Here is a 27,349-nt window from a genome sequence, read left to right on the forward strand (position 1 = left end):
GCGTCAGCCTTTCTGCTCCTATGATGCTGCTTGGCCTGCTGTGTTCATCCAGCCCTGCACCTTGTTGTCTCGGATTCTCCAGCATCTGCAGTTCCTACTATCTCTACGCCTTCGTGTGTTTTGTTTTCTCTCTGCTCCGCCCTCGGCCCCTCCCCAACCCCTACGCGTGATCATGTGACCTGCCAGTTGATCGACCGGAAATCTCCGGTGCGACTTCCGACATCCCGGGTCCTTGCTGGAGTTTGTAAACAAGCGGCCGGCAGCGGGAATGCGGTTGTAGGTACACGGAGGGGTGCGGGGGTATTGGGCCGGGTAAGAGCCCTTCCTTCTGCGGGAAGCCCGGCAGTTTGTGTAGAGGCCTGTGGATCCCTTTTGCTGGTTTAACCCAGGGACTGGAGACGGCTGTTCATTGGGGTTGCCTCTGAATATATGTGGGCCCCAGGCCCTTCTGTTAGTTTGAAATTCTGGGTCAGTGCAGGGGATGTGTTTGTTTCAGATTTGCAGCATCCGCAGCATTTTTGCTTTTATTCGGGGAATGTGTGTTTGATTCACGCGGATCTCCCCCTCGCTACGCAGACTGCGTAATCATCTCCAATATGTGAATGGCCTTTATACCCTGATGCCTAAATGTAACAATATCTACTAGTTGAGGGTATAGTTAATTGATAATTCAATTATTAGTTTTTTTAATTGCAGCTCTTTTTGGCATTCTGTCACTCAGGTTGCAATAAACTTTGTGACTTTTTTCCATTTGCTGAAAGCTCATTTGGAGCCTGTTGGACAGTTACATTGGAGTCAAATGTTGACTGTTTTTGTGTAGAAATTGTGAAACATGGCAAATGAAAATGAAGATTTGAACGAGGGTCTACACGTGGTAAATGAGGAAGAAGAAGAAGAAGAAAATGCTCTTGATTATCACCAGAATAGGATGCCACTCCCAACTTTTTATGATTTGGTACCAGAAGAACGTAGTGGCCATGTAGCTGTAGCATATGGAAGTTATATGTATATCTTGGGTGGTTACAAGGTAAGCTAGTACAAATTACATGAGTTAATCATGTAAATTTTATGAATTTATGTCAGTGCAATGTTCTGTTTCCATTGGATAACTCAACAGTAAATGATTACTGCCTTTTAAACCCTTTGTGTATAGAAAAATACATCTTCAGGGAGTCCTTGACAATAAGAGTAATGACAGCACAAAACAGGACTATTCAACCCATTATATCTGTGTCAGGCCTCGAGTAATTCTGTCAGTCCCATTTTGTCTCTATCCCATAGGCCAGCAAGTTTATTTTACTTGTGCCTATGCATTTTTCTTTGGGAGTCATTGATCATCTCTGCTTCCATGGCCTATGTAGGTGACAGGTTGAAGGTCATTACCATTTGCTCTGTTTAAAGAAACTTCCTTACATTTCCCAGTCTGCTTTGTCTAAAACCATAATCTGTGTCCTCTCGTCCTTTCATCATTGGCTGATGGGAACTTTTTTTGTCTTTATTTTAACCTCATAATTTTCTACATTTTATCTTATGTCTGCTCATCTCCTTTGCTGCAAGGAAAAAGCTCCAACTTTTCTGACCAAAACTTGTAGCTAAATTTCCACATTCTTGAGCTATTCTGGTAAATCACCCTTTCAAAGACCTTCATGACCTTTTTTAAGTACAATGCAAGAACTAGATGCAGTGCTGTACTTTGGCCTAACTAGCGCTTAACAAATGTCTGCATTACTCTTCTGCTTTTCGATTCAGTGCCTCTCCTTACAAAGCCTGAGTTCCCATGTGCTTTGTTAACTAATTTCCCAATGTACCCTGCCAGCTTTAAAGATCTTTATTCATGACCCCTTGACATTTGTTCCTATAAACTCTTTCTAGAATTAAGTAAAGATTGCCTCTTGCTTTCCCTTTTCCCAAATGCATTCTTTCTTTCTTCTCTATATCAAATTGCATCTGCCCATTTTGCTAGTCTATCTATTTCCTGTTGCACTTGATTGGTATCATTCTCACTGTTTATCATACTTCTCATTTAGTATCATAACAGATTTTGAAATTTTACTCTGCATTCCAGTATACAAGTCCTTTATGTATAAATTTTAAAAAAAGCACTGGCCCTAGAACTGATCTTTGGGTAAATCCACTGTCTGCTAATCTCCAGTGTGAAAAACATCCATTTACCACCGCTTGTTGCTTTCTGACCTTAAGCTAAATTTTTATCCAAGCTGACACTGACCCACCGATTCTGACAATTTCAATTTTGTTAACCAGACTTTACTAAACACTGTCTTAAAATCCATATAGCAGGAATTCCAAAATTTTAGATAGTCATTCCTGATTTGATTTATTACTGTCACATGTACCAAAATACAGTGAAAAGTATTGTATTGCAGGGTAACAGACAAATCATAATTTACCTAAGTACATCAAGGTATTAGAACAGAATGCAGGATATAGTTTACAGCTACAGAGAAGGCGGCATGCTGACTCAGTGATTAGCACTGCTGCTTCACAGCGCCAGAAACCAGAGTTCAACCCTACCCTCTGGCAACTTTCTGTGTGGAATTTGCACATTCTGTCCATGTCGTGTGGGTTTCCTCCAGGTGCTCTAGTTTAGTTCCATAGTGCAAATGTGTGCAGGTTAGGTGGATTGGCCATGCTAAATTTGCCGTGGTGGCTAGGGATGTGCAGGCTAGGTGGATTAGCCATAGGAAATGCAGGTTACAGGGATAGGGTGGAGGAGTTCGGTCTGGGTATGATGCTATTCAGACGGTCGATCTGGGACTTGATGAGCCGAACGGCCTGTTTCCACATTGTAGGGATTCTGTGAAAGATCAACTTTTATTGTGGTTCTGTTGTTTCTTTTGCTTGGTGTAAAGTAAAAATCAAAAAGTCAAGATTTTATCACACTGGATTAGCACCATAAAATCACAGTAGAAGATGTGATTTCATTACTTTGTTTCACTGTTGTCTTATTAATTTTTAGGAATTGTTTTACTTTTGTTTTTCAGAATGCTGCAGTTCAAGGCTACAATGATTTCTACTTGCCAAGAGAAGAACTTTGGATTTACAGCATGGAAACTGGAAGATGGTATGTGCAGTGGTTTTTTTCCTCTTATGCACATTTGGCACTTTGACACTAAAAAGAAACTAAATAATTCACATGAATAGTTTGTTGTGATTTGATGCACTTGGGTAAATATGACATTACGCAACCTTTTACAAGAGTGATAATGTCTAGTGATCCTTTTTGGCTTGATATCCAACACTACTTTGCCCCTAAGTGAGATCACTTACTGTCATGGTCAGTTCCCCCTCAAAATGTCACTTTCTGGGACCAAGCACTGCACTGACTGGATTAGATTTTCTGATAACATCAATGTAAAGTGTGAAGCCCGTCAACATAGAATCTACATTCCTTCAAATTAGGAGGAGACAGTGCTCTGCAGCTTATCTGTTTTATGGGAGTTTTTACACTTGCTGTTGCTGAATAAATCACTCTAGATTCATAACAGCTGTCACAAAATGGTGTCAAGCAATCCCACTGGCAAGTCCCCAGTCACATCATTCAGCTGCTTGTCTGTTTGGTCAGCCATGTCCAGGGCAGCTACTTCCCTTTATCGCGTCCACAGGCGTAGGTTTATGCATTCATCTGAATTCTCTTTTCACAATCATGTTTATTTCTTCGGCTGTAAGGATGCTTAACATTATCGATCTCTGGAGCATTGCACCAAATTATGGCAACAGTGTAGGAATCATGTTTCCTCAGTTTTTTGACCTCCGTGGAGTTAATAAATTTAGTCAAGCATGTGCACCTGTCCATCAACTTGGCTAACCTGTTCCTACCTTTCTGCAAACTGTGCTGTTTGCCATTGGCCCTTGAGCTGAGGAATTCTTGAGGCTGTACTCTGTATTTCTCAGTGCTTGTCTGCCAGAATCCCAAACAACATATCACTTTCCTGATACAACACTATAGGATGAGTCATAGGATTTCTAAAACCTTCTCAAACCTTAGTCAGCTCTCACAGAAAGTTTATACAATATGCCTTGTTCACATTTCCTTTTAGTTGTCCATTGCTGCTGGTCATGGATGATCATTGAGTGACTCAAATATAACACTTGTCAAGGCCACTTGTGGTAGTAGTATAAGGGTATGAAAGTATTAATACTGAGAGTGCCATTAAGCACTGCCCAATATGATACCGCACAGACTTGGGTAGGGTAACCGTTTAGGATCTCCGAAGTAAGTGTAACAATTTCTGACATGCTAATAAAGCTTGATAGCTAACTAATGTTGTTAGTTGCTGTCCTGCAAAAAAAATCTTAAAACAAAATGTCTGTTCCCATTAGATTATCAAGAAGTGGTTTTCCTCCACTGTACTTCACCGAGCACTCTCCAGCAAATTTCATCATGAGCAGCAACTCGCATGAAGTGAGCTGACTGCCTACACAGCATGGGTGGGTAGTGGAGTGATTATGACTACCTATATACATTTGCCAACTTCTCAGTTTTTCTATGGAAATTGTTAGCAAGGACATTGTTCCATTTGTTGCATGTTTCCGGCTGCCCCACCAAGTAGTAAGGTACCCTTACAATCAAATTTGAGGTTGTGTGCCTCTGATCGTAGAAGATGAAAGTCAGGTAGCAGGGTTCCTTCTGTTTGGTGTAGACATATATGGCACAAATATTATCTAGGTCCCACCGTGAGGTCTGCAAAGAGTAATGAATGCAGCTGAATGCTTTGGAATTGTCTATCGCTTCACTACTGCTCTTGTATCAGAGAGTAGGTCACTGAGGGATATAAGTTTAGTACTGACAATAGAGACAATCTTGCAGTCCTCTTATGTGCAGTGGTAGGGTCCCAACTCCCGGACTGAGAAACCTGTGTCCGAGTACCACCTGTTCCAGATGTGTGTGGGCGTAAAAAGGGAACGCTGAACAGATTAATTAGAAAAAAAAGTTCAATTAAAACCAGACTTTGGCAACATTTAGGGCCCTCTTGTGGCATAGTGGCAGTATCCCTATCCCTGGACCAGGAGGCCTGGCTTCAAGTCCCACCTGCTCCAGGGTGTGTAATAACATCTCTTAACAGGTTGATTTGAAAAATAGGGAAAAAAAATAGAGGCAGTCTCTTCTCATCTGGTGATGAAACTGTTGGTGGTGTTTAAAATCTGTCTTCATTTTGTGAAGTGATTCATGGCATTGAGAAAGAAGTGTGATTCTAGTAGTCGAAGAAAACAGTGACAATTGGAGGGTGGTATTAGAATGGCAATCACAGTGCTAGTTCCCTAAGCATTGAAGTCTTACAAAGATCATTGATTGTTCAGAAACTCTAATTTCAAATTAGTGGATGTGGTTTCCTGCCAAAACTTTAATTACGGGATCATACTCCAAGGAGCTTACATTTAACCAGCCCCAAATAACACCACACACCACTTCATTCACCCTACCAACTTATATTCGATTCTTGTTGCTGTTTTGCATACAAAATGTTAGTTATTAAGATGTTTTATTGTATTTACCCTACTTACAGGAAACACTAGATTTAGGCAGAGACTATTATGCACCAGACCAACTTTCATTTTTTTTCTTCCCACTTATAAGTATCACTGTTTTCTTGCAATTTGCAAGCATTTAAGGGTCATTGCCTTTAGGGAGGTTCCACTAGGCAGTAAAATGGACAATTCATTCTTTGGGTTACTGTGTGGTGAACTACAAAAAATGGCTATACCGTATATAACAGCCAACCCCAAAATTACTCAGTATTTAAAGTGTGTATGTGACCTTATCAGCCAAACTCTATAGATATAGCCAGTAAAGCCACTTTTAGTCTTCCCTTTCCCAAACTATATTAACTGAAATCAGTCAGCTGAATTTTCAGTAATTTCTTAAATAATGCTGGAGAAGGTAGACATTGTAGGGTTGAAGAATTTTCACAATGATTGTGACAGCACCATGGGGAAAGGAAGTCAGATGAGTATCCCATTGGGTCTTTGTTTTGTGCCATTTCATAGTTGAAGAAGAACAGCATGTGAAGAGGTAGCTGGTTTCACAGACATGGACATTCATGAGAAACTTCATGAAGAGAGGTGTAGGAAGATATGGAAAAAGGCTACATGACCTTCAATAGACAATGAGACAGTCTAGACAGTAAAGAATAAAAATGGTTAAGATTTGGCAGCATCTGTTTTAATAAACTATTTTAAAAACTAACTGTATTTTCAGATAAAATTATTAAATTCTTACAGGAAGAAGAAGTACACAGAAGGTGATGTTCCTCAGTCCATGTCAGGGAGTTGTGCTGCTTGTGTGGATGGAGTACTATATCTGTTTGGAGGACATCATGTAAGAGGGAACACTAATGAGGTAACAGCTTTGGACTGTTGAGCAGAAATCCTAATACAGTTAACTGTAAAGTTGTTAGATTATGCTTTCTCTTTTGGAAACTGATTTGACAAATGCTTAAATGTAGATAGTTATAAAACTATTGTTAATTTTGATTTAATTCCATCCCTTTCATTGGCAGTAGTCTCCATCCATGCCTTAACTATCTCTTGATTTAACTTTTCTACTGCAGTCCTGGCTGATATCCCAGACTCTACCTGCCTTACACTTGATGTGAAGGTGCTGGTGTTGGACTGGGGTGAACAAAGTCAGAAGGCACATAACACCAGGTCACAGTCCAACAGGTTTATTTGAAATCAAGTTTTTGGAGAGCTGCTCCTTTGTCAGGTGAAGTGACAAAGGAGCAGCGCTCCAAAAACTTGATTTCAAATAAACCTGTTGGACTAATAACCTGGTGTCATGTGACTTCTGACTTTTTTTCTTGCACTTGAAGTTTTCAAAAACTCTGTTGTCCTTGTCTTAACTCACAGCAAGTTTTATTTCCCTTATCATCCTTGTTTTCACTGATCTACCTTAGCTACCGATCAAGCAATGTCTTAATTTTAAAATTCTCATCATTGTTTCTAAAATTCATTCTTGCCAAACTTATCTCTGCGATCTCCTTGAGCTCCACAACCCACTGAGACATTTGTGCTCCTTTAATTCTGATCTCTAATGCATTCCTGATTATAACTGGGCCATGACCTAAGCACTGGAAACAACAGCAGCAACCCCGTTGACCCTGCAAATTCCTCTGCCAAAATTGGTCAAGTCCTAAAGGATTAGCCACTAAACTGAGTCTGTGACCAGCTGGTGGAAGAACCAGCAAGAGTCCAAAGCACACTTGATCTCAACCTCAACAGTCTGCCTGCTGGTGATGCATATGTTCAGGAGTAAAAATTGTGAGGTCATTGTGGAAACAAAGTCCATGTTTATGTTGAGAATACCCTCCATCGTGTTGTGTTGCATTGCCATCCATAGGATAGACTTCGAACAGGGCATCAATGAATGTTCTTTGAGCAGTCAATACCAGAATTGTTTTCAAACACAGTCTACACCCTTATGGCCTGACTTCACCAGTGCTACATCTGCTTTGCCTAAAGTCATACTGTTCCAACACACCTACAACACTGACACCTACCCGACAGTGTTGAAAATTGCCCAGATATGTCCTGCCCTTGAGAAGCAGGACAAATCCATCTGGCCATCAGTCTGTTCTCGGTGATGGAGCAGCACTTGCTCGATGATCAAGCAGCACTTGCATACCAATAACCTGCTCCCTGATGCTTAGTTTGAATTCTGTTGGGGCATACGGCTCTCGAAACAGTCTTGTTTTAAACCTGTGCAAAACAGCTGAACTCCAGAGGGGTCCTTGACATCAAATGGCTGCTGCCGAGCATTAACCATATTTGACTGAGTTTGGCATCAGAGCTCATGCAAAACTGAGTCAGTTACAATCGGGGAACGGGGAGCTGTCTGTTGATTGGAGTCATACACAAAGATGGCTGTGGTTGTTGGAGGTCAGATCTCAACTTCAGGAGCTAACTGCAAGAATTCTCGGGGTAGTGACGTATGCTGGAAATCATGAGCTGCTTCATCAATGACATTTCTTCTATCATAAGGTCAGAAGTGGCAATGTGCAATTATCAGCAAACCAATATTCAGTACAAGTTATGACTCATCGGATAGTGAAGCAGTCTGTATCCAAATGCAGAAAGACCCGTACAATATCTAGGCTTAAGCTGACCAGTGACAAATTACATTAGTGCCACACAAGTGCCAGGCAATGACCGTGCCTGATGAGAGTCAATCTCATAATCATTCCTTCATATTTAGTTGCATTGCCATCACTGAATCACCCACTGTCAACATTCTGAGGTGACCATTGACCAGAAGCTGAACTGGCCATTTATATCTTGTGCCTACAAGAGCAGGTCAGAGGCTAGAAATCCTGCAGTAAGTAATGCATGTGATGACTTAAAGTGTGTCCATCATTTAACATGGCACAAATTGTTGCAATGGAATACCTGCCACTTGCTTTGATCCTTGCAGCTCCAAAATCAATTGAGATGCTTCCAGGACAAAGCGGCTGGCTGATTTGGCACCATATCCACAAACACACATTCCCTCCACTGTCAATGTGCAGTGGCAGTACTGTGTACCATCTATAAAATATACTGCCAAAATTCACAAAGCTCCATATGAACCACTTTCCTAAACCAAAATCATTACCATTTAGAAAGATAAGGGAAGCAGGTACATGGGAATATCATCACTTTCACTTTCAAGTTTCCCTGTAAGTTACTCAAAAACTTAACTTGGAAATGTATCAATATTGCTTCAATATAGCTGGGCCCTCCTCAACAGCATTGTGGGTCTACCTACACAAAATGTACTGTGGCAGTTCCAGGAGACAGCTCATCGGTGATAGTAAGAACTGCTGATGCTGGAGTCTGAGATAACGCAGTGTGGAGCTGGAGGAACACAGCAGGCCAGGCAGCATCAGAGGAGCAGGAGAGCTGATGTTTCGGTTCAGGACCCTTCTTCAGAAAAAATGACCATTTCTGATATGGAGTGTGATACGCCAAAATGACCATCATAGCCTCCTGAATTATTCTTTTCTGAAGAAGGGTCTCAGCTTTCCTGCTCCTCTGATGCTGTCTGGCCTGCTGTGTTCCTCCGGCTCATCGGCATCACCTTAATAGTAGGTCGGAATGGATAGTAAATACTGGACCAGCCAATGAAGCCCACACACCATGAATGAGTTTTTAAAACAAAATTGCTGTGTCATCGGTTGTCTAGACCCATGAAGCTCTTGAAATTACTTCTCATGCCGTCCATCTCTTGTTTTCTTATTGATGATATTTCTTGGAATCTATCTTTTTGACTATACTTTTAGTCATCTAATCTAATATCTCCTTTGTTAAAACTTCTTGTTATTGGTTGTTATGGGTATCAAAATTGAATTAAGTTGTTACTTCCTCTTTACCGCTGGTTATGTATATTAAATGCATCATTTTGAAAAATGGCATTTGTCTTGTAGATTTGTGAAACCAATGATTTTAAAAAACGCTTCTTTTTCCATCTCCAAAAATATTTTTTATTTGTTGGTGGTAGGGGCACAATTTTTCCCCATCTTTAAGTTGTCCTGTGAAAGTTGTAGTAAGCTTTCACCTTAATGCTGCAATGCTTATGATAGTGCTGTGTATCATCATATTTGAAGGGAGATCAATGTAATGTAATAGCAGAGAATTTGGAAATGCATAATATAATCAAGCAGAGTCAGTGTGGCCTCGTGAAGGGGAAGTCATGCCTGACAAATTTACCAGGACTCTTTGAAGAGGTAACCAGCAGGATAGATATAAGGGAAGCAGCAGATGTAATTTATTTTGATTTTCAGGAAGTTTGATAAGATACAAAACATTAGACCACTTATTAAGACAAGGGCCCATGGTTTTGGAGGTAGTCTATAAGGCTGGATGGAGGGTAGTTTAACTAATAGGTAAGTTGGAATAAGTGGGCTTTTTTATGATGCCAACCTGTATCTAGTGGTATGCCACAGGGATCAGTGCTGGGGCCACAATTATTTACAATATATTTTAATGACATGGCTGAGGAATGTGAATGTACGATAGCTAAGTTTGCAAATGACACAAACATGGGAAAGCAAGTAATGAAGGCAACAGTTTAAGCTGAATATAGACAAGCAACACTTGGTTAGATGGGATATAATATGGAAAAATTTGAGGTTATGCAGCTTTCGCAGGAGTAGAGGTGTTGAATATGTACTGTAATTGGACTGTGTCTTGGAGCCCTCCTGGAGCTTTCCGATGTGGAGTGTGATCCACCAAAATGACCATCATAGCATCCTGAGTTAATTAGGTTAACTAAAGTTCAGCTACCAGAATCCTCCAAATAAAAGGACAGCATAAATCATTTTGGTGCAGGACTACAAGACTCTTCTCGGGTTTCCAAAGGGGAGTATGACACACACAACTGATTACCATGAGCTCTTGCATTGATTAGATGAGTGACAGTTTAGCTACTGTACTCCCCCAATTAAATAGACTTTTTTTGTGTCAGTTTCTTAGTATAACTCTGACTGTACTGCATTTGGAACAGTGCCAAGTACAGGACTAGTTTAGGGGAGCAAAAATCTATTCGGAAATTTATTGAAGTGCGGAAAAGTGCACTTATTTCCTTCTTCTAATTAAGTCTCTTTTCAATCACTGTTTGAAGAAAGCAGAGTATACTTGAAGTTGTCTTCCAGATGGCCATGGAGAAAGTTTAAAATGGTAGAGTAATATCTGTGACAACAACCTGAGACCGTACAATACTGATGCTGCTATGGTAACTGATCTTCATGTTTCAGGTGTGGGTAATATGGCAATTTCTACTGGCCTGTTCTTCACTATGGGCATGATGAGAGCTGCTTTAGTGAAGTATCACTGGATACTGATCCCAGTAAATGATTCCACTAAGTGATACTTGACACCTGTCTGAGCAACAGTGCTAATAGCTCCCATTCAATGTAAAAATCAACACCACAACTTTGGTCCAATGGACCAATAGGTCAGCTAGTTATTTAAATGGAGAAACGCTACAGAACAGAGGGATTTGGGATTCTATGTGCGTTAATCACACGCCCAGCATCCACATTCATTGGGTAATCGGAAGGCGAATGGAGTGTTGGCCTTAATTTCAAAGGGAGTGGATTAAAAAAGGGAGCAAGTTTTGGCAAGTACCTTGTAAACACTAAGAAGAAAAATAAAAGTAATGATGAACAAGAAGAAAGATTCAAAGGAAATCCTATTGGAGAGAGGAGCAGAACTTCCTCAAGAAGAGTGAGCAGTAAATTAACACAAAACTAAAACAAGGATCTGCGAGTGCTTGACATCAGGCCTAATTCTGCTGCTTTGTTTTATTATTAAAGTAGGGAGGTTTTAGTAAAGATGTATAGCTGAAACTATACATGACGCTAGACAGACTACTGGAATACTGAGAGCCCCTTATCTAACGAAAGATATACTGGCATTGGAGGCAGTCCAGAGAAGGTTCATTAGGCTGATACCAGATATTGAGGAACTGTTTCATGAGGAGATTTTGATTAGTTTGGGCCAGTACTCATTGCAGTTTAGAAGAATGAGAGGTGACCTTATTGAAGCATAAGGATTCTTAAGGGACTTGACAGAGTACGTGGAAAGGTTGTTTCCCTTTGTGGTCTAGGACCAAAGGATACATTTAAGACACAATTGAGGAAGAATTTCTTCTGAGGGTAGGGATTCTGTGGAATTCTTTACTGCACAAAGCTGTTGAGACTGTCTCATTAAGTATATTTAAAGCTGAGATGGAGAGATTTTTAATCCGTAAGGAAATTCAGGGTTATTGAGATAAAGCAGGAAAGTGGATTTGAGGGTTATCAATTCAACCATGATCTCAGTGAATGGCAGAATGTTAGGCTGAAAGGAACTAGGCCAGAGTCTTGTGATGGTTCTAACAATGAAACAAGAAGGATGATACATGTGCAAGTCAAAATAGAGTGTGACTGAAAGCAAAGTTGATGGTTTTTCAGAATATTAGTAATCATGTCCTCCTCTGTGGTCAAAGTCACAAGTAAAATGGTGGTGTTGGCATAACCTTGGTATGGTATATTCTGTAGATTGCTGCTTTGTTGCTCAAAGCACAGTGGTCACCTGGCATTGTATTGTATCACTGATTCAATATAATTATGTAATATCAGTTTAGTAATTTATTACAGTTACATGTTTCCTAATTAGAAAAATTATGATTTGGGGAATGTTTAAGAATTCTATACAAACGTAGGCTGATTAAACAGTTTATATCCATCTATTTGCCTTTCATATTCTCGCCTAACAATCCACTTAGCCAAAATACTGTTGAGGTTGATTGAGAGAATTCCATTACTCCATTGAGTTCCGAGATCAATCCTGAACAGCCTAGCTTTAATTTTAAGGTCACACCCCGTTCCCTGGACTTTCTATTTACCAGTCATGCAACAATAAACTAAAACCATTAATAACTGAAGTTGGAACCTCCATTGTACAAATCTATTGTTAGAGATAGCTTTTTTTTAATGTTTGTTCATGCAATATTGACTTTGCTGATTAGGTTAGCCCCTTGAGTCTGCTGTGTCATTTAATACGTTCATGGCTGATCTCATCTTGACCTCATCTTCACTTTTTGGCCCATTCTCCACAGCCCTTCAGCCCATTACTAATAAAAAAAAAACTCCTTAAATTTACTCAATGTCCTGCATCCACCACAGATGGTGAATTCCACATGCCATTTGAGAGAAGTAATTTCTCTTCATCTCTTGTTTTCAATCTGCCACACCTCTATCCTAAAACTATGACCTCTCATTTCAGATTGTCCCACAGAGGAAACATCCTCTCCGGGTCTACTTTGTCAATCCCTTTTAGTGTCTTATATACCTTTGATTAGATCTCTCATTCTTCAAAACTTGAGACAGCATGGACCTATGTCTCTTCATATGACCTGGAATCAATCTCGTAAACCTCCTATGAACTGCCTCCAAAGCAACTACATCCCTCCTCAAGTAAGGGGACCAAAATTGAACACAATACTTGTCCCTAATTACCCTGGAGTGGTAGTGGTGGGTTTCCATCTTGAACTGCTACTGTTCTTTGGGTTTCTGAGAGTGCTGTTAGGAAGGCAGTTCCAGGGTTTCCAGTCTGTGATAGTCGAGTAACAACGATATCGTTCCAAGTCAGGATCTCTTGCAGGTGATGGTTCTCATGCTTCTGTTTGTCTTGCCCTTCCACATGGTAGGGATTACACATTTGGAAAGTGCAGTCAAAAGAGCCTTAGTCAATTACTGCACTGAATCATGTAGGCGGTATTTACTGCAGCCACTGTGAATTGGTGGTGAAGGAAGTAATGTTGAGGGTGGTGGATGTGGTGCTAGTCAAGCAGGATGGCTTGTCCTGGAGGGAGTCCAGCTTCATGAGTGTTGTTAGACATGCACTCATCCAGGCATATGGGGGGAGTGGTCAGGTGGCCAGCAACAGAAATGACTATGAGACTGGTTAAGAGCTACGGTGATGCATGCTGGGAACTTTGGTCAAGCTGGTTTAAATCTGAACAAAAACAGAAGTTGCTGGAAGCTCAGCAGGTCTGGCAGCATCTGTGAATAAAAAAATCAGAGTTAATGTTTCGGGTCCAGTGACCCTTCCTCAGAACTGATGGTAGCTGGGAAACGTTGGTTTATTTGCCGAAAATAGGGAGAGGGATGGGCTAGGGATTAAACGATAGGATAGAGCCCAAAGAGAGAAAACAGCAGTTGCGTAGACAAAGGAATTGATAACAGTCTGGCTAGGAGGGTGAATAGTTGTTAATGGGACTGTTAGTTTTTAGTTTTATATAGTTTAAATCTGACCTCCGCTAAAACTGTAGTCTGGGCATTTGTGATAGAGTCATAGTTATACAGCACAGAAGTTGACCCTTCGGTTTAGCTCGTCCATGCTGACCAGATATCCTGAACTGATCTAGTCCTATTTGCCAGCATTTGGCCCATATCCCTCTTAACCCCTTCCTATTCATGTACCCATCCAGATGCTTCTTAAATGTTGTAATTGTACCCCCTTTCACCACTCCCAGTGCCAGCCTATTCCATACACACAGCAACCTCTGTGTGGAAAAAGTTACTCCTCAGGTCCTTGTTAAATCTTTCCCCTCTCACCTTAAACCTATGCCCTCTAGATCCGAACTTGCCCCATCCTAGGAAAAAGCCCTTGGCTGTTCACCCTATTCATGTCACTTCTAAACCTCTGTAAGGTCACCCCTCAGTCTCTGACACTCCAGGGATTAAAGCCCTAGCCTATTCAGCCTCTTCCCCAGAGCCCAAACCTTCCAGTCCTGACAACATCCTTGTAAATCCCATCTTCACCCTCTCAAGTTTAATAACATCTTTCCAAAACAGGCGACCAGAATTGAATGCCGCATCTAAGGTTTTGGAGTAGATCTGTAGCTCGGGTTGTGGGTGTTGAGGTTGGTTGGCTTGCCGAGCTGGTTGTTTGTTCCGCAGACGTTTCATTACCGTGCTTGTTAGCATCCTCCGTGCAGCCTCTGATGCTCTGGTTACCGTGGTGTAATGGTGAGCGCGCTGGTTTCTGAACTCTGTGATCTGAGTTCAAATCTAGGTGTAGCCTTCTTCCTGGTGAAGTGAGTGACGAGCCTTGGAAAGTCTCGTTTTACACACCGACGCTTCATCAGAGGCTGCACTGAGGATGTTACCAAGCACGGTAACGAAACGTTTGCGGAACAACAAACCAGCTCAGCGAGCCAACCAACCTCAACTGGATGCTGTATTTTAAAAGTGGCCTCACCAATGTCCTATACAATTGCAACATGATATCCTAACTCCTATATTCAGTGCACTAACCAATGAAAGCAAGCGCACCAAACACCTTCACCACCCTACGACTTCACTTTCAAAGAACTATGCACCTGCACCCCTAAGTCCCTTTGTTCAACAACACTCTTCAGGACCCAACCATTAAGACGTCCCCCTATAACCCATCTAATCTACACATCCCTGAACACTGTGAGCAATTTAGCATGGCCAATCCACCTAGCCTGCACATCTTGTGGGAGGAAATCCACGCAGACATATGGATAATGTGCAAACTCCACACAGTCAGTCACCCAAGGGTGGAATCAAACCCGGGCCTCTGGTGCTGTGAGACATCAGTGCTAACCACTGAGCCACTGTGCTGCCTCACAATCTATTTTTGAAATAGAAAATCTAAATTCATTTGAAGGGAACTTCCAATAGTTGCTTGGGACTTGTTGGGTCAAAGGGCCTGTTTCTGCACTGTAGGGATTCTATGATTAACTGTATAAGTCCTGCCCTGGTTTACTTTGCCAAAATGCAACACCTCGCATTTATCTGCATTAATTTCCATCTGCCAGTCCTCGGCCTGTTGGCCCATCTGATCAAGGTCCCATTGTACTCTGGATAACTTTCTTTACTGTCCAGTACACCACAATTTTGGTGTCATCTGAAAACTACCAACCATACCTGCCATATTCACATACAAATCATTTGTAAAAATGGCAAAAAGCAGTGGACCCAGCACCAATCCTTGAGGCACAATGGTCGCAGGCCTCCAGTCTGAAATACAACCTTCCACCACCACCCTCTGTCTCCTTTCTTCAAGCCAATTTTGTATCCAGTTGGCTAGCTCCCCCTAGATTCCATGTGATCTAACCTTACTAACCAGTCTACCATGCGAAACCTTGTCAAATGCCTTGCTGTCTCCGCAATTTTTTCAGGCACTACATTCCAGACCTAAACTACTCACTATGTGAAAGGGTGAGCTGAGATTTTTCTGAGATTGTGCTTGTTTGTTTTTACATATTGTGTTCCGAAGGTTTCTCTGTGTTTTGTTCAGATCCATCATAATTTTGAAAGCTTCTATCAAACCTGCTGTTAGTCTTCTCGTCAGGGAAAGAATCCCCAACTTCTCTGATCTGTCTCTGTAACCGAAGTTTCTCATCCTTGCGCCCGTTCTCAAATTAATTCTGTACTTTCTCACTTCCTAAACTGTGGTGCCCAGAACTGTATACACTACTCCAGCTGAGGTCTAGCTAGTGTTTTATGTTGTACAAGTTCAGCATACCTCTGTGCTATATCCTATGCCGGATTAATAAATCCTAGGATACTGTATGCTTTATTAACTGTAGATTCTACCTGTCCTCAGATCTTGTAGCAATTTATGTAGGTAGACACCAAAGTCCCTTGACCATAGCTCACCCTTTAGTGTAGCACCGTTTAGTTTATGCTGTCTATTCATGTTGCTTTTGCCAAAATTAATTTCTCACAAATTTTATATCATCCTCAAAATTGAAAATTGACCCGGAGCGCCAAGATCTACATCATTAAAATACATTTGGAAAAGCAAGGATCTTAAGACCTCTGGCAAACTCCACTACAAACCCTCCTCCGGCCCAAAAAGTATCCGCTAACTGACAATTTTACTCTCATGTCACTCCGTTTATTCTTGCATCCATGTTGGTGCTATAATCTATAACCTATGTCACACATTCTGATGGATGATACTGTATCAAGCACCTTTTGGAAGTCTACGTACACCACATCAAAAGCATGAGCCTCTTCAAAGACTCCAGAAATTTAGTTAGCTTCCCTTAAGTTTTCTCTTAAGAAATCCACTTTACCTAATTAACGCATTTCTTTCCATGTAAGTATTAATTCTGTCGTAATTTGCTTGAAATTTCCCCCATATTGAAGTTAAACTGACAAGTCTGTAATTGCTGGGCTTGTCCTGACAACCCTTTTTTTTGTTTTAAACAAGGATATTATATTTGTAATTCTCTGGACGCATCCTGGAGCCTAGATATTTTTTAATTAACCAATTCATGCGCTATGACCTACCTCTGAAGCAGATGGAACTGCACCATAAGAGCCGGTACCATCCCTGAGTCTAAGTAATCGTAAAAGATTAATGCCAGTTTCCCTGTAATTTCCTCTCCCACTTCAGTATTCTTGAGTGTGTTTCATCCAGTCACGATACCTTATCAATTTTAAGTACCAATAGTCGACCCAATACTATCTCCTTATCAATTTAAAATTCTTTAACTGAATAAGTTTCCTCTCTGTCACTGTGATATGGGCAACAGCTTGTTCCTTGATTAAAAACATATGAAACATCTCAGCCTTGCCCCCTACCTTCCTCTGTTAGAACCTTTTTCAGTCCCTAATTGGTCCTACTCGTACATTTAAAAGCCTTATGCTGTTTAAATGCTTACTGGATTTTCCTGCTAGCTGCTGGTCTTTTTTAAAAAAAAAAAAAAAATTTCATATTGCTACACTTATTTACTTTCTTACCTCTGTTCTGAACCTCCTATATTCAGCTTTGTTCTCAAATAACTTTTCTATCAGATTCCTGTCATAAACATGCCTTTTATTTCTTTATAATTATCTCAGTCTCCTTTTTCTTTAAGGGGCTCTTGATCATTCACGCTACCTTTCCTTTTTTGAGTGAGTATCCTCTAACTATAGCCAAGCCATCTGTACTTTGAAGGGAGCCCATTGTTCAGCTGCAGCTTTTCTTGTTGGTTCTAGTCTATGCTGCACAGCTCTGTCCTTGTCCCCTTGAAGTCAGCTCTCCCCCAGTTAATTGTTCTAACTCTAGGTTATACTTTGTTCTTTTCCACTGTCAACCTAAACCTTATGAATGGTCGCTCTCCTCTCGGTGCTATCCCGCTGACACTTGATCTACTCTGTCCACCTTGATCCTGAAACCAGGTCTAGCAGTGCCTCCTTTCTTGTTGGACTGAACAGATATTGCTGTAGACAATTTCTCTGAACACAATCTAGGAACTTTTCTGCTCATTGCTTTAACTAAATATAGACTGGGCTAATGTAATTAAAGTACCCCATTATAACTACTATGATGTTTGCACTTCTCTGTAATTTCTTTGTGTTTGTTTCTCTACATCCACTAATTTTTCATTGATGTGGGTCTGGAGACACACTTAGGTCAAACCAGTAAAGGGTGGCACATTTCATTCTCTAAAGGGCATGAGTGAACCAGATGTATTTTTATGACAATTGACAATGGTTGCATGGCCAACGTTAGGTTTTAATTCCAGATTTCATTGAATTCAAATTTCATCAGCTATCAGTGCAGCTTGCAAGCCTATATCTCTATAACATTAGGCAGGGTATCTGGGTTGCTAATCCGTTGACATTATTACAATTACTACTACTACTACTCCACCTTCCTTTTATTAACTTAAGAAAGTGTCTTATTAGTTTCTTTCTGTTCAGATTTTTTAAGTTATTTAGAAACATTCCCTTGCAGTAATATAGTACAAATTGTTGTAATGTGATTCATTGATCATAATGGAAGGAAGGATCTTTCATCATAGAGTTACTGGCATTACAGAAGTTTAAGAAGTAAATCTGGTATTTTGGCCTTTTACTGTGATACTTTTGTTTTCATAATTATCAAAATGCAAAAAAAAAGACTTGAAAATAAAAGCAGACACACCACCTAACATCAACTGATGTGCCAGAAATGAACAAAACACAAAATCCTTCTCTGTAATATCTCTGGACTTGTAGCCAAATGGGAAAGTGCTCACATATGAATTGAGCAAGAGTCTGAAGTGGTCATACTCACTGAACCATACCTTACTGCTAATGCCCCAGACTCCTTGATCACCATTCATGAATATGTCCTGGTTCCACCATCAGAAAAGACCCATTGGAGATGGCAGCACAGTGGTATACAGTCAAGAGGATAAGTCACTGAAAGTTTTCAACGTTGATTCTTGACTCGGTAAAGTTTCATGTCAAGTCTAAGATGGGTCTATAAGACCATAAGATATAGGAGCAGAATTAGGCTATTTAGCCCATTAAGTCTGCTCCGTCATGCGATCATAGCTAATGTGGTTTCTCGACCCCAATCTCCTGTCTTCTCCTTGTAACCCTTGATCCCCTTACTTGCTGCCTCTGTTTTAAATACATTCAGTGACTTGACCTCTGCAGCAGTGAGTTCCACAGAGTCACCACTCTCTGGTTGAAGAAATTCCTCCTCCTCCTCATTTCTAAAGGATTGCCCCTTCACTCTGAGGCTGTGCCCTTGGCTCCTAGTCTCTTCTACAAGTGGAAATATCTTCTCCATGTCCACTCTATCCAGGCCTCAATCCAGTAAGTTTCAATCGGATCCCTTCCCTCATTCTTGTAAACTCCATTGGCTATAGACCTGGAGTCCTCAACTGCTCCTAATATAATAAGCCCTTCATCCCCAGGATCATTCTTGTAGATCCTCCAATGCCAGACGTCTTAACTGAAATGCAGGGCCCAAACCTGCTCATAGTATTCCAAAGAGAAAGGAAGGGGACCTCCTGATGATTGCCATCTATTTCCCTTCCCTCAGGCTGGTAAAAGCAAGTTCACAAAATGTACTCTAGTTGGGAGCTTCAGTGTCCATCACCAAGAGTGCCTTGATAATGTCACTACTGCCCAAGCTAGCAGGTGGTAAGAACCAACAAGAAGAAAAACCCTTGTTCTCACTCATTAAAGTATGTGTGCATCTGTAAAGGTGCATCTGTCCACCAAGGTATTAGTAGAAGTCACCACCACCCAGCCCTTGAGACAAAATCCTGTCTTCACATTGCGGAGACCATCCTTCATGTTATGTGACACTACCACTATGCTAAAAGGAATAGATTCGCTAATCTGTTTTATTACAGAGAGGCACGATGGCTCAGTAATTAACACTGCTGTCTCACAGCACCAGGGACCCAGGTTCAGTTCAGCCTCGGGCAATTGTGTGGAGTTTGCAGATTCTTCCTATGTCTGCATGGGTTTCCTCTAGGTGCTCCTGTTTCCTCCAGGTGCTTCAGCTTCCTCCCATACTCCAAAGATATGTGGGTTAGGTGGATTGGCCATGCAAAATTGTCCATAGTGTCCATGGTGTGTAGGTGAAGTGAGTAAGTCATGGGAAATGCAGGGTTACAGGGTTAGGGTAGGGGGGTGAGTCTTGGTGGGATGCTCTTTGGAGAGTCGGTGTGGACTTGTGGGGCCAAATGGCCTGTTTCCGCACTGTGGGGATTCTATGATTCAGTGAAGATTCAAAAGAGATTTAACAGGTCAAAATTGTGCATCATTGAGGTACTGAAGGCCATCCTCAGCAGTGGAATTGGGTTCGGCCACTATGTGTAAGCTCGTTGTTACACACTCAGGACAATAGTCTCATTGGTACTTTGTCCTTATTGAACTGGTTGTGGGATGGATATATTATGGAGAGGTCCCATGACTGAATCAAACCAGGAGGCATATTAATGTAGGATTGCATTCTATCCTAAACATCTCCCTTTTCATACAAAAACAAAGCATGCATTGCCCATAGCACCATGAGTTACCTGCTGTATGTACAACTGTTCTCATACACTATCAGTTTGTTATTCTTGTTAGTCTCGCACATCCATTGTGTACACAATCTATAAATTATGTTGGTCTCTTTATTGTGCTTGTTGTCATTGGCTACTTATCTGGGTATGCTCCTTTTTGGGAGTGTTGTTCCTGTGTCACCTGTTGCCACAGTAACTCTGGTTCCATTTCCATTGTTTGGGTGCTGTGAGCCTCTGTTCACTGTGCAGATTGTGAATTAACATCTTGTTTAGCCACCTGCAGTGAAGGAACAACTTCCCTAACTGTGCATATCTGTCCATTGCTTTAATGTTATATCTGTTCTTCACTTCCAGCGCATGCGATCAAGATGACAACTGCTCTGTGCAAATCCCTTTTGGCTCCCTGCAATTTCACTATCATCCTGTCACTACTTGTGGCATCGGTTGCTTTTTTGCTATGAGAAGTTGGGTGTGGCATGACATTAGTCTCCGTAATGGTCTGTTTTTATTTTTCATGCCTTCAATGGGTGTTTCTCCAGTCTGTCCTATATACATCTGTCCTGAATTTGCTTGATTTGGAATTTGCTTGAATGGACCTCTAAAATTTCAAATCTAATGTTGATTTTGCTTTTGTGCACCTTTGCAGCCGTAACTTTGTTTTCCTGGCTCTGTTCTGTCACCCTATGATCTTTGTATGGTATGATCTGCCTGTACTGCACACAAAACAAAACTTTGTCACATTATGAAGTACTGTGAAATAATAAATCAAATCGATTCATTTCACGGTTTTCACTATCATCTCAGCTTTTCCACATCACTGTGGGATAAGTGGAGGTGATGTATAATGTTGAATTTTCCAATCCTTTATGAACTGAAAGCCATTGTGGAAAGTGACAATGTCAGGAATGTTGTATTGGCAGAAGTGTGCTTTCAAACATACCACAATTTCACCTGTAATTGTCAAAGTCAGCTATTTTCATCTGAAGTCCATGGCAATAAAATGATCAGTTCCTGCCAAAATGAAAAAGGCTTACTCCCAGCTTCGTATTATGTCTGGGCTGTCATGTGTCATCAGAAAAGCTTGAAATTGAGCCTAAAATGATGTAAGGAAAATTTTAAACTTGTGCATCTCTTTCGTCTTGTTGCAGTTCTACATTCTGAAGCTAGGAACCAAAGACAAAATACTGCACTGGGAGAGAATAAAAGATTTTAAGGGGGTACCACCATCACCCAAAGACAAGCTTGGTTGTTGGGTATACAAGAACAAGTAAGTATACAATTGCTTCTAATGCAATTTTGCTTCATGAACAGCAACTGTTGGGGTAGGCTCATAGAGGTGATTGGACAAATGGTCTGTACGTTATACCTGCTGTTTTATCATGTTCATGTCAGATTTCACTGAACTACTTTGCTTTTCACACATACACAAAGAAAAAGTATAGAAATGTTCAAACTATGTTCAATTGTTTCTTCATGTTTCTTGTTATCAAGAACATTTAATCCACATGAGACAAAAATGTAATTTTTAAACTTCGATTTTACTTTTAAAGTATTTAACACAAATGAAAGGAAATCTAATGTCTTAGTGCATTTTTGATTTCAACCTTTTAGTACAATTTTTAGAATTATATTCTAATGAAATTTTAAGCTTGACCTATCAAAGCAAGATACTATTCCAGTAACTGCAGAGTTGCAGAATAGGCAATTGTTATTGACATTTGATGCCTGTTCCATTGAGTTCATGGGAAGCTGTAGCTACATTGATATGCTGAAAGTCTACCTATTACACACTGCATTTGAAGAGGATCTGATGTAAACCAGAACAGGTTTATTCATTTGGTTCGATTAGATTCTAATTAATACATTTTTATTCCTTTCACGTTGACTTTGCAAATGTATTTTTCCACACCCACTGTTAATTCTATTATTAACTTTTCACTCAGATTGATTTTCTTTGGTGGCTATGGTTACCAACCTCGAGGACAGTATCATGGATCATTTGAATTTGATGAATCATCATTTTGGGTAAGTAATTCTGTGTGTATTACTGTAGATTGTCTTTGTGTTTCTTTACATAAAGTAATGAGAATGAAATGATTATTACTTTTCTTTCCAGAATGCAAGTCATCCAAGAGGCTGGAACAATCATGTCCACTTCATTGACCTTGAAACTTTTACATGGTATCAGCCTATTACAAAGGTATTAATACTGTTTATTTTGCTGCTCAAGAAGTGGGTTTGGCTTTTCTATGTTGCAGTATTTTTCACTTATGTGATGACTTTGTTTTCTTGTGTTTGTTTTTCTTGCGTATAATTTTGATTCAGATAATTTTACCAGAACACAGTTCTCCAAAATAATAGAATTTAGTGATAAGCTATATTGTGCTGTTGTAACCAACAGGGAAAAGCCCCTTCACCTAGAGCAGCTCATGCTTGTGCTACAATTGGGAACCGAGGCTATGTGTTTGGAGGAAGGTATCAGGTATGTTATTTGATTTTCCTCATAATTAAAATGTTTTTCACTAATTCAGTAATACTTTTTTTGTAACAGCAGAAATGTCACATTTGGTGAAATTATAGTGTTACTGAAGAAAAGGAGGCTTTGTGCCACTTTAATCTGAAGATAGCATGATTACATTTACATTATGGGAGAACATTTTCCTAAAAACTAATCGTTAAGCTATTGTGTTATATAAATCTTTGAACAGACTTTTTTATAATTATGTATAGTGCATAGAAATAACAGAAACATCAGGACAGCCTCTATAACCATTTCTGTAGCTTTTCTTGTTCAAAAAGTTAGTTAGGATAAGGCGTTGTAAGTGATGAAAGATGTATGTCTCACTTGAAGCACAATCAGATGAGGTCTCATAGGACAAGATGTGGAGTACATATCCCACTACCAGAAAATAATATAACTTCCCTTACTGTTTGGCTTTAAGAGGTGTCTTGCCTTCCCATCTTTATGCAAGGTAGTAGACCTGTTCTATAGAGAAAGAAGTTACAAAGTATGGAAACTAACAGTAACTTTAGAATTATTAAATCTTTTTGAATACAAATGACACTTGTTTTAGCTGAGTAATGTCTCATGTTTATGAAGGGTGCATGCCAATAACAAACATCAAAATGCTTCCAACAATTAACCTTGCATTACCTGTCAGCTACAAATAAATATTTTTATGTACTTTGTTTTTTTTCACTATCTCTACTGAAGGATGCCAGGACCAACGACCTCTACTACCTTGATTTGGATACTTGGGAATGGAATGAAGTGTATGTTACGGATTTCATACATTTTTACATGATAATGAATTGCTGAATTAAGAACTTGCATTTTCTTTTCACCTTTCTCCCAGTCTCTAATAAATTTGCAAGGAATTTTTTTAGCACTGAACATAAATAGGCTTTGGCTGCCATTCCCCAATGTCCAACTTGTCAAAATGAATAATTATTAATATTCACAAATAAAAAATAATGTTATTAAGCTATTCAAACCTGTAGAGCATCTCAGCCAAGCCTGTTGATTGTGTATCTGATACCCACATTGGACTTCGGGTGTGATGTTCCTTAATGTAATCGAGTATGAATCCAAGTTGTGATTTCTAAAATGGTGGAACTAATTGTAAGACTGCTACTACCAACTGCAACTGAGACAAGCCAACAGCACAGATGAGGATTCAACCTGGAATCTCAGTGCTCTATATGATTGTACTTGGTTAACAATAGGAGCAACAAATGTTTTCACCAATCAAACTCCATTTGATTTTTCCTAAAGGATATTATCAAATGACTGTGTCTGTCTGTTAAATTTGATATGTCATTTTAAAAAAAAATTATCCTTACTGTGTGAGTAAGCAGATGAACAACTGTCAGACCTCTGCCACTGTTGGTTTACAGCCAGTTGTTCAAACATGTATGGCAATAGGCTGTGATAAATATTCTTTAAATTTTGTAATTTTATTCCCGTTTGTCCTCACACTTCATGTTAAATTGTTTGTTTTTATTCAGATGCTAATAAATCAGCTGGGTACTACAAATTTTATTTCCAAGATTTGCAGTTTTTCTTTTTATCACTACAGTTTTTGCCATACTAATCTTAAATAGAAACAACGTCATAAAACTTGTGTTTATATCATCATTGCTAGTCACAAATGTAATTCCTTCGCTTCATTTTTTATTTGACAACAATGAAACATGTAAGACAATGTGCGATTGTCACCAGGCCAAGTCGCTCATTTTGTTTTTTTTTTTCTGTAGTTGAGATTTGGTGTATGCAGTGTTTTGTACAGGAAATGAGTGTTTAGGCTATCCATGAATCAACGCACTTCCATCAGGAACATTGTCTATCACTCAAAACTTTTATTTGCTAGGGTACAATCTCCTGATCAGATTCCTGTTGGCCGTTCTTGGCATTCACTCACTACAATCTCAAATGACCATCTCTTCCTTTTTGGAGGTTTCACGACTGACAAACAACCGTTAAGTATGTTTCAACTCTTGTTTTGTTGCATAAATAATTTAGTGTCAGAATTTTTGGAGACTGCAATTAGAGTTGAGCTTGCCTTTGATGTATGATGGTCAAGGTGATGTTATTTCTCATTGTGTACCTTGCTCTAGAAATTTACATTAGTGCTTGTACTATTACATATTAAATGTATGCTTTTAATTTTTTTGTAAATTATTTAAAGATTTAAATATCTGCATTCAAGATTTGTACCTAAACTAGTGTCAAATATCTCACTTGATAAAGAATTGTCTCACTCTTAAAATATTCACATTACACAATCCCATATTTGGTGAAAATTTCACCTTGATGGCAAGGTTACAAAGTATTTGTAACCTTTGTGTCATTGGGAAACGGACTAAAATCAGCAGTGTAATTATTTCTGAAAAATATGTAAGGGGCTGTATCAAGATTTCTCAATTAATCTCAAAAGATCATTTTGTTTTTCAGGTGATGCTTGGATATATAGTGTGAGCAAGAATGAATGGTTAAAAGTAGAGCACCAATATTCAGACAGACCAAGGTAAACAGCATAAACTGATGACCTAGAATTTTCTTGTGAATTTTGTGCTCTTGTAACTTTGTTAGTTGGTCAGATGATGATTCAGTATTGTATTATTATTTGTTAGTTTTGTTTCTCATAAGAATCCCTGTCTGGTATTTCCTGTTATGAGCAGTATTGACTGTCTACGGTAAGATAAATAAAGAGCTAGTCAAGAGGTGTGCTTCTAAGAAGTTGGCAATCACCTGTCAAACGATAATAGTGTATTCATAGAGTCTTAGTCATAGAGCTGTATAACATGGAAATAGATCCTTTGGTCCAACATGTTCATGCCGACTAGATATCCTAAATAAATCTTGTCCCATTTGCCAGCATTTAGCCCATATTCCTCTTAAACCCTTCCTATTCATATACCTCCAGATGCCTTTTATATGGAATTGTAGCAGCCTCCACCACTTCCTCTGGCAGCTCATTCCATACACACACCACCCTCTGCATGGTGCCCTTTAAGTCCCTTTTAAATTTTTCCCCTCTCACTTTAAACGTATGCCCTCTAGTTTTGGACACCCTACCCTGCGGAAAAGGCCTTGTCTATTTACCATATCTATGCCCCTTGTGATGTTATAATCCTCTACAAGGTCACTCCTCAGCCTCTGACACTCCAGGTAAAATTCAGCCTCTCCCTATAACTCAAACCCTCCGATTTCGGCAACATCCTTGTGAATCTTTTCTGAACCCTTTCAAGTTTCACAACATCCTTCCTATAGCAGGGAGACCAGAGTTGAACGCAGTATTCCAAAAGTGGCCTTACCAATATCCTGTACAGCTGCAACATTACCTGCCAACTCCTATATTCAATGCACTGACCAATAAAGGCAAGTATACCAACACCACCTTCACTATCCTGTCTACCTGTGACTCCACTTCCAAGGAACTATGAATCGGCACTCCAAGGTCTTTTTGTTCAGCAACACTCCCTAGGACATTACCATTAAGTATGTAAGTCCTGTTCTCATTTGCTTTTCCAAAATGCAGCACCTCACATTTATCTAAATTAAACTCCATTGCCACTCCTCTGCCCATTGGCCCACCTGACCCAGATCCTGTCCTTCTTTGAGGTAGCCTTCTTTGCTGTCCACTATGCCTCCAATTTTGGTGTCATCTGCAAACTTCCTAACAATACCTCTGAGAGATAGTAAGAACTGCTGATGCTGGAGTCAGAAATAACAGAGTGGAGTTGGAGGAACACAGCAGGCTAGGCAGCATCAGAGGAGCGGGAAAGTTGACGTTTTGGGTCGGGACCCTTCTTCATTTTCTGAAGAAGGGTCCTGACCCAAAATGTCAACTTTCCTGCACTCCTGATGCTGCCTGGCCTGCTGTGCTCCTCCAGCTCCACACTGTGTTAACCATACCTCCTATCTGTTCACATCCAAATCCATTATATAAATGGTGAAGGGCAGTGGACCCACCATCGATCCTTGCAGCACACCACTGGTCACAGGCCTCCAGTCCGAAAAGCAACCCTCCACTACCACCCTCTGTCTTCTACCTTTGAGCCAGTTCTGTATCAAAATGGCTAGTCCTCCCTGTATTCCATGTGATCTAACCTTGCTAACCAGGCTACCATGAGGAACCTTGTCAAACGCCTTACATATAGATTACGCCCATCGCTCTGCCCTCTTCAGAAGAAGAATTTTGAACAGCAGCTTCTCGATGGCTGTGGCTGGAGCTCTTTACTGATCAAAGCTTTTGGAGCTTGTCAGTTTCACTGAAGAAGCACTGTACATTTCCTTTGATAGCCCTAGCTCCAAATGATCTCTTTTGATCAGATTTTCCCCCTAATCCTTGATTCCCTTGCTGATTTAAAAATCTCTCTATCTCAGCCTTAAATATACTTAACAATTCAGCCTCAACAGCTCTGTAGTATCGAATTCCACAGATCTACTACCTACACAGAAGAAATTCCTCTTCATCTGTTTTAAATTAATTATTCTGAGATTAAGTCCTCTGGTCCCCATCTTTCCCATAACGTGAAACAACCTCT

General features: G+C 40.1%; 1 protein-coding gene across 5 annotated transcripts in view; it reads left to right on the plus strand.

The window, feature by feature from the left end:
• Positions 1-147: 147 nt before the first annotated feature.
• The window catches only part of klhdc2 (kelch domain containing 2), a 36,985-nt gene continuing 9,783 nt past the window's right edge, over positions 148-27,349 (plus strand). For 3 of the 5 annotated variants that reach the window (XM_020518977.2, XM_048599646.1, XM_048599647.1), the window contains exons 1-11: positions 148-276; positions 821-1,027; positions 3,003-3,082; positions 6,241-6,358; positions 21,448-21,566; positions 22,243-22,324; positions 22,416-22,499; positions 22,701-22,781; positions 23,514-23,572; positions 24,670-24,782; positions 25,254-25,326. In XM_020518977.2, coding sequence (XP_020374566.1) covers positions 833-1,027; positions 3,003-3,082; positions 6,241-6,358; positions 21,448-21,566; positions 22,243-22,324; positions 22,416-22,499; positions 22,701-22,781; positions 23,514-23,572; positions 24,670-24,782; positions 25,254-25,326 — 1,004 coding nt within the window. In that variant the 5' untranslated portion in view covers positions 148-276; positions 821-832. Of the gene's footprint in view, positions 313-820; positions 1,028-3,002; positions 3,083-6,240; positions 6,359-21,447; positions 21,567-22,242; positions 22,325-22,415; positions 22,500-22,700; positions 22,782-23,513; positions 23,573-24,669; positions 24,783-25,253; positions 25,327-27,349 lie in introns of all 5 variants that reach the window. The other 2 variants (XM_020518978.2, XM_048599645.1) reach the window with 2 other exon arrangements.

The sequence above is a fragment of the Rhincodon typus genome, chromosome 8 (assembly GCF_021869965.1).
Source record: "Rhincodon typus isolate 14 chromosome 8, sRhiTyp1.1, whole genome shotgun sequence".
NCBI classification, from domain to species: domain Eukaryota; kingdom Metazoa; phylum Chordata; class Chondrichthyes; order Orectolobiformes; family Rhincodontidae; genus Rhincodon; species Rhincodon typus.